The sequence below is a fragment of the Nerophis ophidion genome, linkage group LG21 (assembly GCF_033978795.1).
Source record: "Nerophis ophidion isolate RoL-2023_Sa linkage group LG21, RoL_Noph_v1.0, whole genome shotgun sequence".
Taxonomy (NCBI): Eukaryota; Metazoa; Chordata; class Actinopteri; order Syngnathiformes; family Syngnathidae; genus Nerophis; species Nerophis ophidion.
Genome location: NC_084631.1, coordinates 18,633,980 through 18,648,144, shown reverse-complemented (window position 1 = coordinate 18,648,144; position 14,165 = coordinate 18,633,980). Strand labels below are relative to the sequence as shown.

The window sequence follows — 14,165 nt, the reverse complement described above, 5'->3', positions numbered from 1 at the left end:
TGTTCAACTCATATCGAAACAGGGTTTGTAACAATGAATAATTTTTAAGTCTCTAGTAGCCGTTTGTAAAGTTGTGTGCTCGTACGTTTGCTCACATCCTGTTCATCTGCTGGGGGCTAAGGCCCCCCCTGTCCTTAAAAGCTAGTGACGCCCCTGTGTACACACCAACATAGGCTGTAACCCAAGTACTCATCTTGAGGATACACACTCCAGTACAGTAGGGGACGGTATGCACCTTTTACGTTGGTTGCGACCTGCCATAAAATAAAAAAGAAGAAAAAGAATCATCGTGAAAACTACTCACTCCGGAACCTTTTAATCAGTGTTTTGTTTCCTAGCGGAGTCTAAGCCCGAACGGACACACGTGTCTGACTTGCTAGAGGAAAACACGACACATCATGTAAACTAATCAAATAGCGGCAAATTGACGCATTAAACTAGTCTTTTTTTGCGAATAATGTTAAATATTGCTACCATAGAGTCTTATACATATTAACACATCTGATTAAGCCTCGCGTGTACGCGCACACACGACCATGAAGATCAAGCGACAAAAGCAAGCCAAGAAAACCCTATCATTTTACAAATATAATTTTAGCTTCAGGGAACCTTATCAGGTTCTCATTGACGGAACTTTTTGCCAGGCTGCGTTGAAGAACAAGATTCAAATCAAGGAGCAAATACCGAAATATCTAATGGGCGAAGTGCAGCTGTGCACCACCAAGTGAGTACACTTACAGCAGTCTTTTTTCAATGAGGACACTTACAGCAGTCTTTTCAGTGAGTACACTTACAGGAGTCTTTTTTCAGTGAGTACACTTACAGCAGTCATTTTCAGTGAGTACACTTACAGCAGTCTTTTTCAGTGAGTACACTTACAGCAGTCTTTTTTCAACGAGTACACTTAAAGCAGTATTTTTCAGTGAGTACACTTATAGCGGTCTTTTTCAGTGAGTACACTTACAGCGGTCTTTTTCAGTGAGTACACTTACAGCGGTCTTTTTCAGTGAGTACACTTACAGCGGTCTTTTTCAGTGAGTACACTTACAGCGGTCTTTTTCAGTGAGTACACTTACAGCGGTCTTTTTCAGTGAGTACACTTACAGCGGTCTTTTTCAGTGAGTACACTTACAGCAGTCTTTTTCAGTGAGAACACTTAAAGCAGTATTTTTCAGTGAGTACACTTACAGCGGTCTTTTTCAGTGAGTACACTTACAGCAGTCTTTTTCAGTGAGTACACTTAAAGCAGTATTTTTCAGTGAGTACACTCAAAGCAGTATATTTCAGTGAGTACACTTACAGCAGTCTTTTTTCAGTGAGTACACTTACAGCAGTCTTTTTTCAGTGAGTACACTTACAGCAGTCTTTTTCAGTGAGTACACTTACAGCAGTCTTTTTTCTGTGAGTACACTTACAGCGGTCTTTTTTCTGTGAGTACACTCACAGCAGTCTTTTTTTCTGTGAGTTCACTCACAGCAGTCTTTTTTCTGTGAGTACACTTACAGCAGTCTTTTTTCTGTGAGTACACTTACAGCAGTCTTTTTCAGTGAGTACACTTACAGCAGTCTTTTTCAGTGAGTAAACTTACAGCAGTCTTTTTCAGTGAGTAGACCTACAACAGTCTTTTTCAGTGAGTACACTTACAGCAGTCTTTTTCAGTGAGTAAACTTACAGCAGTCTTTTTCAGTGAGTACACCTACAACAGTCTTTTTCAGTGAGTACACTTACAGCAGTCTTTTTCAGTGAGTACACTTACACCAGTCTTTTTCAACCTTTTTAGAGCCGAGGGACGATTTTTTTCATTGGGAAAACCCCGAGGCACACCACCAGCAGAAAATATAACAATTAAACTCAACAACCTATATTGACAGTAAAAAGTCGTTCTCGCAATTGTTGGATATAAATTCAAACTATAACCATTCAGCACCATGAATTGATTAACGTGGACCCCAACTTAAACAAGTTTAAAAAGTTACTCGGGTGTTACCATTTAGTGGGCAATTGTACGGAATATGTAGTGTACTGTGCAATCTACTAATAAAAGTCTCAATCAATCAAAACCAGCCATGAATCTCTATAACTGAGACCTGGGCAAATGAAGGCCCAGATTTTCAATCTGGCCCGCCGGACATTCCCAAATATTTTTTTTTTAGATCTCTAAGAGGGAAACTGTAGCTGCCATTATGATGTGCAGTAATGTTTTTAAATTACCATAAGTCTTGAACTATACAAAATATTTCAATGGTTGGAATCTGCACTTTTGCATGATATACTAGTTACTTTGGTAATCTAATTAGTTACTATGGTAATCTAAGTCACAGCAGCTCAGACGAGGCACCAAACAGTGTGGGTGGGGAGCGTTTCCACAGAGTGTTTCCAGAGCGGCCAGCCTGAAATGTGGGTCTCAGGGACAGACGTGGAAGGAGATTTTTACGACAAAAGTTCTTAGGCTTAGTGATATATTAGATTTTAGGTGGGTGTTTTTTTTACCCTTTGCGTTAGGGCTGGGTAATTTTGGCTTTTATTAATATCGCGATATTTTTATGCCATATTGCGATATACGATATATACTACAATATTTTGCCTTGGCCTTGAATGAACACTCGATGCATATAATCACAGCAGTATGATGATTCTATGCGTCTACATTAAAACATTCTTCTTCATACTGCATTAATATATGCTACTTTTAAACTTTCATGCAGAGAGGGAAATCACAACTAAGTCAATTGACCGAAACTGTATTTATGAAATACTCTTCATTCTCTCACGGGTGACTTTTTAGATGAAATAACAAATTAGTAGTGTTGCTACCTATTTGTAGTAACACTTCTGCTGCATACTTTGCATATTGCTGTTGTCTGCTGAATATCTTCCCACTTGAAGCCAAACCACCAGATGGACCGACCCCCTGCTCTTTATTTTGGGCATTTATTGTTCTTCCTCCATTTGTGATCAGTTTCGGACCATCTCTCTCTTGTATTGTCACAAGCTCCGCTCCGCTTGTACGACCCGCCTCAGCTAAATTAGCTATGCTGCTACTTCTCTGGTCGGCAACTGCGTATGACGCTAGGCGGGCATCTGTATGTGGTGTATGTAAGAAGGCGGGCTTGTTTTCCGTCTCTGTGAGAATGAGAGACGAGGAGTGAAAAACACGCCAGTTGTGTAATGCATGCAGCTAAAAGCAACTCGACCTGCCTCAGCTAACATTAGCCATGCTAATGTTAGCCATGCTAATGTTAGCCATGCTAACGTTAGCTCTCGGCGAGAGCGTGTGACGCTAGACGCGCAACAGTATGTGACTTATGTAAGAAGGCGGGCGTGTTTTTTGTGAGAACATATAATCGAATATTACGATATAGTCGTTTTCTATATCGCACAGAGACAAATCTGCAATATATCATTTATATCAATATATCGCCCAGCCTTACTTGACGCTAATCTTTGGCTATTTTTGTAGCATTTTGCTTGATTGTAAAATGTCGATCGAGAGGGTGTGACGTTCATATGTTGTCAATATTCAGTGTTTTATCGTTCATAGGTAATATTGTAAATCCCACATTCTTTATATTCATATACATTCTAGGTGTCTTATTCAGTAAAAAAAAACGAAACTACATTCCGTTTTTTAAGGCGGTCTGTCATAACTAGTATTGCATTCTATCAGACATTATTGTGAGGATTTGTATTAGTGTTCCTAAAAATAGATATACCGGCCCCCGGACGCATTTTTTTTCTTCTAAATTTGGCCCCCGGGTCAAAATAATTGCCCAGGCCTGCTACAGCTCGTCTCAAAGTAGGCTAGGGTTGCCACGTTTCAGAACTGGAAATTTGGAACATTCCTCACTGCGAAACTGCACGGCCGAAATAAAGTTTAGGGTTTGGCTCCCTAAAACCCTGAAATGCATAGAAACATGTATATCTTGTATATGAAAAAAATAAATGCTTTGCCCTGTCCCTGGGGTCACTTGGTGGTCAGTAAGGAAGGGGACGTCAAGAAAGCATTGAGTCATACTTAAAGTTTAAAGTGCTGTAAATTAAACAAAGACTAGCAGTTTAACACCGAAAAAACTGAATGAAATACTTGAACTTGCGTATACATGTTTAGATCAACGATTACGTCCACGTATCGTCACTAGCCTGAATTTGAGCATATAGGCCTGGCCTACTGTATTCTAAACATAAAGTGCTGTAATTTAAACAAAGCATGACTGTGGACAGGCAGCACGGTGGTTAGTGCATCTGCCTCACAGTACGAAGGTCCTGAACAGTCCTGGGTTCAATCCCAGGCTCGGGATCTTTCTGTGTGGCGTTGGCATGTTCTGCCCGTGACTGCGTGGGTTCCCTCCGGGTACTCCGGCTTCTTCCCAAGACATACACCTGGGGATAGGTTGATTGGAAACACTAAATTGGCCCTACTGTGTGAATGTGAGTGTGAATGTTGTCTGTCTATATGTTGGCCCTGCGATGAGGTGGCGTCTTGTCCAGGGTGAACCCTGCCTACTACCCGAATGCAGCTGAGATAGGTGCCAGCGACTCCCCATGACCCCAAAAGGGACAAGCGGTAGAAAATGGATGGATGTTTTGGGACACTTACTGAAGGATACAATAAATGAAAAGTGTGTGTGTGTGTGTGTGTGTGTGTGTGTGTGTGTGTGTGTGTGTGTGTGTGTGTGTGTGTGTGTGTGTGTGTGTGTGTGTGTGTGTGTGTGTGTGTGTGTGTGTGTGTGTGTGTGTGTGTGTGTGTGTGTGTGTGTGTGTGTGTGTGTGTGTGTGTGTGTGTGTGTGTGTGTGTGTGTGTGTGTGTATTAGGGCTGTGAATTTTTGGGTGTCCCCCGATTCGATTCAATATAAATTCTTGGGGTCACGATTCGATAATATATCGATTTTTTTCGATTCGATTCAAAAACTATATTTTTCCGATCCAAAACGATTCTGTATTCATTCAATACATAGGATTTCAGCAGGATCTACCCTAGTCTGCTGACATGCTAGCAGAGTAGTAGTTTAAAAAAAAAAAAGCTTTTATAATTGTAAAGGACAATGTTTTATCAACTGATTGCAATAATGTAAATTTGTTTTAACTGTTAAACGAACCAAAAATATGACTTATTTTATGTTTGTGAAAATATTGGACAGTGTGTTTTCACGCAATGCAAGTGTAAGCCACTGTGACACTATTGTTTTTTATTTTTATTTTTATAAATGTCTAATGATAATGTCAATGAGGGATTTTTAATCACTGCTATGCTGAAATTATAATATTGATACTGTTGTTGATAATGTTGCATTGTTATGGTATTGCTGTGGAGTGGTTTGTTAGATTGATAAATAAAAATAAAATAAAATAAAAAATAGATTTTTAAAAAATGAGAATCGATTCTGAATCGCACATCGTATTCGATTCGTATTCGAATCGATTTTTGCCCTCACCCCTAATATATATATATATATATATATATATATATATATATATATATATATATATATATATATATATTATATGTATGTGTGTATATGTGTATGTATAATATACAAGGTGCTATAAATATAGCGATTGGGGACACTTTTACTTTAAGAGGAAACCAATGAAACTAATTATGTGTATACATGTTAAAGGCTGAATAGACTGAACTTGAGCATATACTGTATTATATGCAAATAAAGTGCTGTAACAAAGCCTGTTTGGGGACACTTTGAGAGAACTATAGTAAAATTAAACACTTTTTGGTGGAACCCAAATGAAAATGAAGCGGAAAAGAAAGAAAAAGTGCATAATTTTGGAGGTGATTTTTCTTTTGAAGTTGAGGACGCGGTGGAGTGGGCTGTAGACATTTTTTAAATCGCGCGGTGCACCCTGGTGCGGTCAGCAGCGTAACTAGGCAACGATCATGAGGGGAGGGGCTACGTGCAGGGAGCTGGAGTCGGAGAGGATTTGCCACAGGAGAGCGAACCAGATGTATCATGTATAGCCACACTCGGGGGGTCTGATTTAACAACCTTGCTATCATTACTGTCATGTGTTTTATTTTATTCATTAGTGTTGAATTCAGTGTTCATGTGTATGTGTGACAAACGCATGGGACAAATAGGAAAATACGGAAGAAACTGCGCCCCATATTGGTTCAATATAGGATGCAACATTTCAGTCCCAATTACGGGTCGGTGTATTGTCATGACTTGTCACATCACGCCGTGACTTATTTAGAGTTTTTTGGTGTATTCCTGTGTGTAGTGTTTCCTATTTTGTTGTTGATTGTCATGGCATGTACGGATGTACTTTGTGGACGCCGTCTGCTGCTCCACACGCTGTAAGTCTTTGCTGTCGTCCAGCATTCTGTTTTTGTTTACTTTGCAGCCAGTTCAGTTTTAGTTTAATTTTGCAAAGCGATCCCTAAGCTCCAATGCCTTTTCTTAGCGGCAATCGCCTTTTGTTTATTTTTTGTTTAAGCATTAGACACCTTTTTACCTGCACACTGGCTCCCGCTTCCGTCCGCATGTTGTGATCACGACAAACCGTGTTCCCGACATCCACAAAGAAACTAGCTGCCTGCCGCCATCTACTGATATGAAAGAGTATTACACGGTTACTCTGCCGCGCTGTAAACAGCACAGACACTCAACAACGGCACATTATATGCGGATTACAATTAATTATTACAAAAAATATTTTCAACCCAAATAGGTTAAATGACATCTCCCACGGCACACCAGACAATATCTCGTGCCGCGGAACAGTGGTTGAAAAACACTGATTTACAGTACATACAATCTTTCAGCCAGAACTATTTAACGTGGTTGTTGTGCTTTTCAGCTGTGCTCTGAAGGAACTGGAAACTCTGGGGAAAGAACTCTATGGGGCAAGAGTCATTCTGCAGCGGTACCAAGTGAGGAGATGTCCACATTTCAAGAACCCTGTTCCTGCTTCCGAGTGTCTGCTGTCCATGCTGGAGGAGACCAACCCACATCACTACTTTGTCGCCACACAGGTCAATAAAACACACGGCTTAGTTTTTTTTCAAACATTACATTATCGTCTTAATACTTCAAAATAAATATTGCGATATAAATTGCAGCCTCTTGCGATAATGATATATATTACAATATATTTTTGGGGAAAAAAATTATATTGGGACCATTTCCCCTAATTTAACTGCTGGCATATGTTAATTTATTGCATAGGTGTCAAACTCAAGGCCCGCCACATCAATTTGTGTGGCCCCCGAAAGCGTGGAAATATGTGTAAATAAAGTACCTTATCTTTTCTTAATAAATGTATTACAAAAATGAATGTACTGTGTACAAATACATATATTTACACTGTAATCATCTCTAATAATAAAACAAAATAATATACACTATATTGCTAAAAGTATTTGGCCACCTGCCTTGACTCACAAATGAACTTGAATTGCCATCCCATTCCTAACCCATATGATGTCGGTCCACCTTTTGCAGCTACTACAGCTTTAACTATTCTGGGAAGGCTGTCCACAAGTTTGTGGAGTGTGTTTATAGGAATTTTCCGCCATTCTTCCAAAAGCGCATTGGTGAGGTCCCACACTGATGTTGGTCGAGAAGGCCTGGCTCTCAGTCTCCGTTCTAATTCATCCCAAAGGTGTTCTATCGGGTTCAGGACTCTGTGCAGTGAAATCCACTTTCAATATAGAGTAATAATACACTATAAAACACAACTGTAGATTTTAGAGTATAAAAAAACTTGCATGAATTTTTACGTTAAAAAAAAACAGTGGTACCATTTTTCCATTCCATTTAATTTAATTCCATGTGTTTTTTTATTTTATTTGCTGTAAAAAAAGAAACAACTAAAATTGTGGGGACTGAGCTGCCAGTTTTATACAGTACAATCTAAAGACAGCGTACAGCTTGCATAAAAAAAGACAATTATACACCTGTTTTATATATACACATTTGTATTCATACTGTATTTTATTCACTATTATTCACAAGCGGCCCTCATTGAAAACAAGTTTGACATGCCTGATCTATTGCATCATTCATTTCCGGTTGTATTATTTGCTCAAAACTACTATTAATCTACTTGCTAATTTACTTTAATATCTAGTTACTTCCTGTTGTAACATAGTTTTACTTACACCTTTGTTAAAATGTAATAAATACGTGTCTTTCTGTTGTTTTGATACTTCACATTAGTTTTGGGTGATACTACAAATCTGGGTATCGCTTAGGGTTGCGCGATATAGACAATATGTGATAAATATCAGTGCTTTTTTCACCAAGTACCACCTCAGAGAAACTTAGTTGGTTCTCAAAGTACCACCATAATGACAGACATTAAAATACAGCAGCATAGTAGACCTAAATATTGATCAAAGCAAGGCATAGGTTTTATTTAGCAATTATTTAATATTTTTGGTAACGGTTTGAGCAGTAACACTGTTTGAATATTTAATTAAGTAATTTTTTTTTGGCCTGCCACTAGATAGAGCAGGTGTATCAATGATATAATTTGTATAAATTTGGCTGATAGACCTTTCAATATTATGCATGTATAGCTGTGTACCGCAAATTTGAGAGTGACAAGCATTGCAGTGAGTCTTTAGCGCACTATAGCATCTTTGCTGGCGGCTAATGGCCCCCCACAGTGCAACAAAGCCCCTTTTAAGTCAGTAATCCTGGCCTCCATTACGGAAAAATACATAGACTTTCTTAAAAATATCATCCCCAGACGACGAGGAATAGCTAATTATGACAACTCCAGCTTGGTCTTGAAAATGTACGGAACTTACATCTACAGTGGGCCACAGCTCCTTGATGATATTCTCTATTCGCTTGACCACTTCCTCGTCGCGACCTCCTCTGGCCGCGGAGACATGAAGTCGTAGAAGTTTTATCACCTCTTCATGGAGTCTGAGCGAGATGGGAACAGATAGTTATGACTTTTATGTAAACATCCTGCTGTAACTCCAAAGACAGTATATTATACATTACATGAAGTCACATCTGTGTCATTAAACATGTGTGGTGGTTCTCAATGGGTACATTTAGCCATTCTTGCGGACAAAATGCCCTATGCTTGCCTTGTTTTCGACTTCACGGTCCATTCAAATCACAAAAATGATACAAGTTTCTTCTGAGGTCATCAAAAACGGTGGAAGATTGCAGGATTTTACAAAAGACGGTGAGAAAAGTGGCAAACAAAGGGAGCAGAGTCAAAGGAAGCACAAGTTTGCAGTGATCACTTTGTTAAAGGTTTCTTTGTTATACTTTTAATGTTTAGTATTTCCTATTTAAGAATGATCTACGAGTGTTTCGTAAACCACCAACTCTGCAAATCTAAATAGAAGAAAGCATCCATCTATTTCTACCGCTTATTCCCTTTGGGGTCGTGGGGGGCTCTGTTGCCTATCTCATCTACAATCGGGCGGAAGGTGAGGTACACCCTGGACAAGTCGCCATCTCATCGCAGGGCCAATACTCACATTCACACACTAGCCCCAATTTAGTGTTGCCAATCAACCTATCCCCAGGTGCATGTCTTTTGGAAGTGGGAGGAAGCCGGAGTACCCGGAGGGAACCCACGCAGTCAATGGGGGGGACATTCAAACTCCACACAGAAAAAGCAATCATAAAACATAAATGGGCAGCACGGTGGAACAGGAGTTGGTGCATGTCCGGGGTGTACCCCGCCTTCCGCCCGAATGCAACTGAGATAGGCTCCAACACCCCCGCAAACCCAAAAGGGACAAGCGGTAGAAAATGGATGAATTACATTACACACCGAAGGAGGATTTGCTAACTGCAAGCTGGAGCTCTTGAATGTAAACAAAGGTGGGCGGATCAATCCGAATATCGGCAGTGGCGATATTGAGTAAATTATCAATACATTGTTGATACTACAGTGGTTACGTCAATATTTTTGTACCAAGATATCAACACCAGGAAGTAACCCGATATTACCAGTAAATTAGCAAGTCGATTAATAATAGTTTTGACAAAATAATACCGCTGGAAGTGATGCAGTATGTTACTGCATATGTCAGAAGCCAAATTAGGATAATTTGTAAACTGTCTTAAAATAAATAAAATCAAAAGAACATGTTGGACCAGGAATGAATAAATGAGTTAGTCCGGTAGTCGGCACTCTTCAGCACTGCCCTAGTGGCTCCCTGGAGATTTTTCAAATATGTGTGGAAATGGAAAAAGATTGGGGGAATTTTTTGTTGTTTTAATATGGTTTGTGTAGGAGGACAAACATGACACAAACCTTCCTAATTGTTAGAAATCCCACTTTTTATGTTATACATGTTTCAAGGATGAAAGGATTTGGCGAGCACTGATTTGTCCTCATTTCAGTGGTCCTTGAACTGAATCTACACCTTTCTCCGACACTGCCACAGCAAAACGTGTTTAATGCCACTCTTTTGTCTCATTTTGTCCACCGAACTTTTTATGCTGTTCGTGAAGGTATAAAAGTGAGTTTTGTTGATGTTCTTGATTTGCTACAGTGCATGACTGCAAGCTAAACAATGCTAACATGCTATTTAGGCTAACTGTATGTACATATTGCATCATTTTGGCTCCTTTGTAGGTATATTTGAGCTCATTTAATTTTCTTTACTTATGTTCTCTATATTTAATTTATATTTGTATGTCTCATGACACATTCTGTATGTAACGTGTGCTGCATTTCTGATAGTTTGGTTGCCATGTTGTTCCAGACCACAGCAAACCAATCCATTAGAAGAAGAAAGCCTGCCGTTTCCTTTAACTTGGACACCATATCTATGCCTTTGGCCATTCTAACCCAGTCATTTCCAGGAGTTATCTCACCCTCTGATGCTTTCTAATGTTGCAAAAATGTTTAGTATAAAAATTAAATTTCAGCATTTCTGTCAACAAAGATTTGTGTAAGCCGGCGACACATAGTCATTTTGATAGTAGGCAAATATAGACACTTCCATCATGTGTTGCCTTCACTATAACATTTAAATTTTTTGTGGCTTTAGACAGATTTCTTTTGTGGTATTTTTGGTCCAATGTGGCTCTTTCAACAATTTGGGTTGCCGACCCCTGAGTTAGTCCATATAGACCAGGGATCTCAAACTCAATTTACCTGGGGGCCACTGGATGCAGAAACTGGGTGAGGCTGGGCCGCAAGAAAATATTTCTTAAAAATATCTAACAAGCACTTTTTAATGAATTCACCCTTCTTTGAATGGCTTTCCAGCCCTAGCAACATACTTGCCGACTCTCGCGATTTTTCCGATAAACACCCGAAAATAAGTGCCCCTCCCGTGGATCCCCCCGGGCAATTATTCTCCCGGTTTTCAACCGGACAACAATAGTAAGAGCGTGTCGTGACACCACTGCCTTTAATGTCTTCTACGACCTGCCGTCTCGTCCGCTTTTTCACCATACAGTGTGCAGACCCAGGCACATATTGTATGAGGCTTCTGCAGACCCATGGAATTGACTGAAAGACATACTTATTCAACAGCCATACAGGTCACACTGAGGGTGGCTGTATTAACAACTTTATCACTGTTACAAATATGCGCCACACTGTGAACCCACACCAAACAAGATTGACAAACACATTTTGGGAGAACATCCAAAACACAACATACACACAACAGAACAAATACCCAGAATCCAATGCAGCCCTAACTCTTCCGGGCTACAATAGGGAGTGAGGTTGGGGGGGGGGGGGTGAGAATAGTTAGGGCTGCATGGGATTCTGGGTATTTGTTCTGTTGTGTTTATGTTGTGTTATGATGCATATGTTCTCCCAAAATCTGTTTGTCATTCTTGTTTGGTGTGGGTTCACAGTGTGGCACATATTCGTAACAGTGTTAAAGTTTATACGGCCACCCTCAGTGTGACCTGTGTGGCTGTTGATCAACAATGTCTTGCAGTCGCTGACTGCGTCAATAGATACTGATTACAACATGTAGCTGGGCTGGCACGCTGATTGTTCAGGTTGAAGAGAATGTCTAAGTCAGTGCCTTGTTAAGGTGATATTCGAGATAATGATTATCCTTAGCGGGGCACTGATGTTTGTAGTTTCCCCGAAAAATCAAGTGTGTTTGAGACCCCTGATATAGACTATATAGGATGTGTGTGTCTGCATGTCTAAGTGGTGTGTTTGATTCCGCAGGACCGCACGCTAACAACGGGCCTGAAGAAGATCCCCGGCGTGCCTCTGCTCTACATCATCGTCAACACCATCGTGCTGGACAAACCTGACCAGCTGTCGCTCGACCACGTCCAGGCCGTGCAGCTGGGGGAGCTGGTGAGCCCCAGCCAGCAGCAGAACCTCCGCAGCATGAAGAAGGAGCAGGGCATTGTCGCTCGGAAGGACGGGGACAGACGCGGGAAGAAGAGGAAACGGCCCAACCCCAACCCTTTGAGCTGCCTGAAAAAGAAGAAGAAAGGCGTGCCCACACCTCCGCTTAAAAATAGCGAAGAGGGTCGGAAGCGGCGCCGACACAAGAAGAGTAGAACAGAGGGAGGTGATGCACCGTAGAATTATTTACCGCTAACATGAGTACTGAAAATGTTTATTTTCATGGCAACATATTACATACAGTACATATGCATCATCTACTTTGCTAACAACTCCAACAATAAATCAACACACGATCCTTTTACATATTTTGACATTTTATGTCCTTTTTTTTGCCTTGTTTAACTTATCCCAACGCATTAAATATCCTCTAATGTGTCCTATACATTTTGGAGTGGTTGTCATGTGACCGTTTGGCGTGGGTGATAACAGCAATATATAATGTTCCATACAGTTTGCTGATATGTTTTTTTCACTGGAGTTTTTTTTTAACATTTTTGAATTACTTTGATTCTGCCTTTAATTTATTATCCATCCATTTTCACCCCTTGTCCCATTCGGGACATTGGAACTATTTAACTGGCCTCAACAAAATTGACAGGATCTTGGGTTTGGGGGAACCTGCTGTCGTTACAAAGCGGTTGTTGCTGGACACACGACAAACTATTGGGAGAAGAAGGAGTGCCGCGTGCCTGGCGACCCTTTTCTGTCGAGGACGTGAAGATATCCACCTATTCGGAATTATGAAAACAGGACATCTGCTGATTGGAGTAAGCGTTGCTCTGGTGTGTCGACAAATTGGAAGTTGCTGGCAGTCTTCAAAGTAACCCAAAGCTGCCACAAACGATTGGAGGATGCGGGAAGAACTGTGGATTACATCGGACTGTCTAACCCGCAGGTTTTGAGGACCAGTCATAGACAATTTAGAGTGAAAAGCAAGTTTTATTTTCACTCGCATACAAAATCATTCTGGCTTGGATTGTTTCCCTGGCTTCGAGACTCTCCCGAAGAACAGCGCAGCGAAGACACAACAAACTCCCTTCTTGTCTCTCATGGACACACACCTGTTGTTGTTGACTTTGGACGAGACGGCACAATGCATCGGAGCCGCGGAACAGAGACACGCTGCGGGCTTATACACACACATCCACAAAAAATATACGCCACGCATACACCCCCCGCCCCAAACCCAACGCCTTCGACGCAATTCCCGTAGGGGTGATGAATGGATGGTCAGCGCCTGAGAGCTGCGGCCTACCACCATCACCTTAACCTGCCTTCCCTCTGTTGCTAGATATCTCGAGATGCATGTTGTAAAATGTATATGTGCTTTGCTATGGAGGTTTTTTTCCCACTCCGAACTGGGCCCCCTTAGGAGCCCAGTCTGGATTGTATTTTTATTACTCATCCTTCCCCAGCGTTTACCTTTTTCCCATCTTTTGCGGGGTGCCTTATGGCGACCCATCAGCGTTCTTGTTCTGTAACCCTGTACACTGTTTTATTGTCTAATCTTGAACAGGTTTGTGCTGAAAACAAAGTTTTGTTGTACTTGTGCAATGACAATAAAGACCTATCCTATGATTATAATCTGAACAAAACAGGATACATACTGTATTTGTATGGACACACCTATTTGTGAGTTTACTAATATAATAGTACAACAATATGACAACATCAATACATAAAAAAACAAACCTTGTGCATATATTTGAGCAAACTGAATAGATAAAACTACTGTTTCTTAAAAAATATTGACGTTTTGCCCCAAATTACTTTTTCCTGGAGTTTGTAAACAATACGTAAAAATAATAATACGAAGAACATAAATGTGTGC

The 14,165-nt window shown here is 40.5% G+C and overlaps 1 protein-coding gene across 1 annotated transcript; it reads left to right on the top strand.

The window, feature by feature from the left end:
• Positions 1–209: 209 nt before the first annotated feature.
• utp23 (UTP23 small subunit processome component) lies at positions 210–13,929 on the top strand. The gene is made up of 3 exons (XM_061882076.1): positions 210–724; positions 6,815–6,989; positions 12,143–13,929. The coding sequence occupies exons 1-3, from the start codon at positions 537–539 to the stop codon at positions 12,509–12,511; spliced, it is 732 nt and encodes a 243-aa protein (XP_061738060.1). The 5' UTR covers positions 210–536; the 3' UTR covers positions 12,512–13,929.
• Positions 13,930–14,165: the final 236 nt, after the last annotated feature.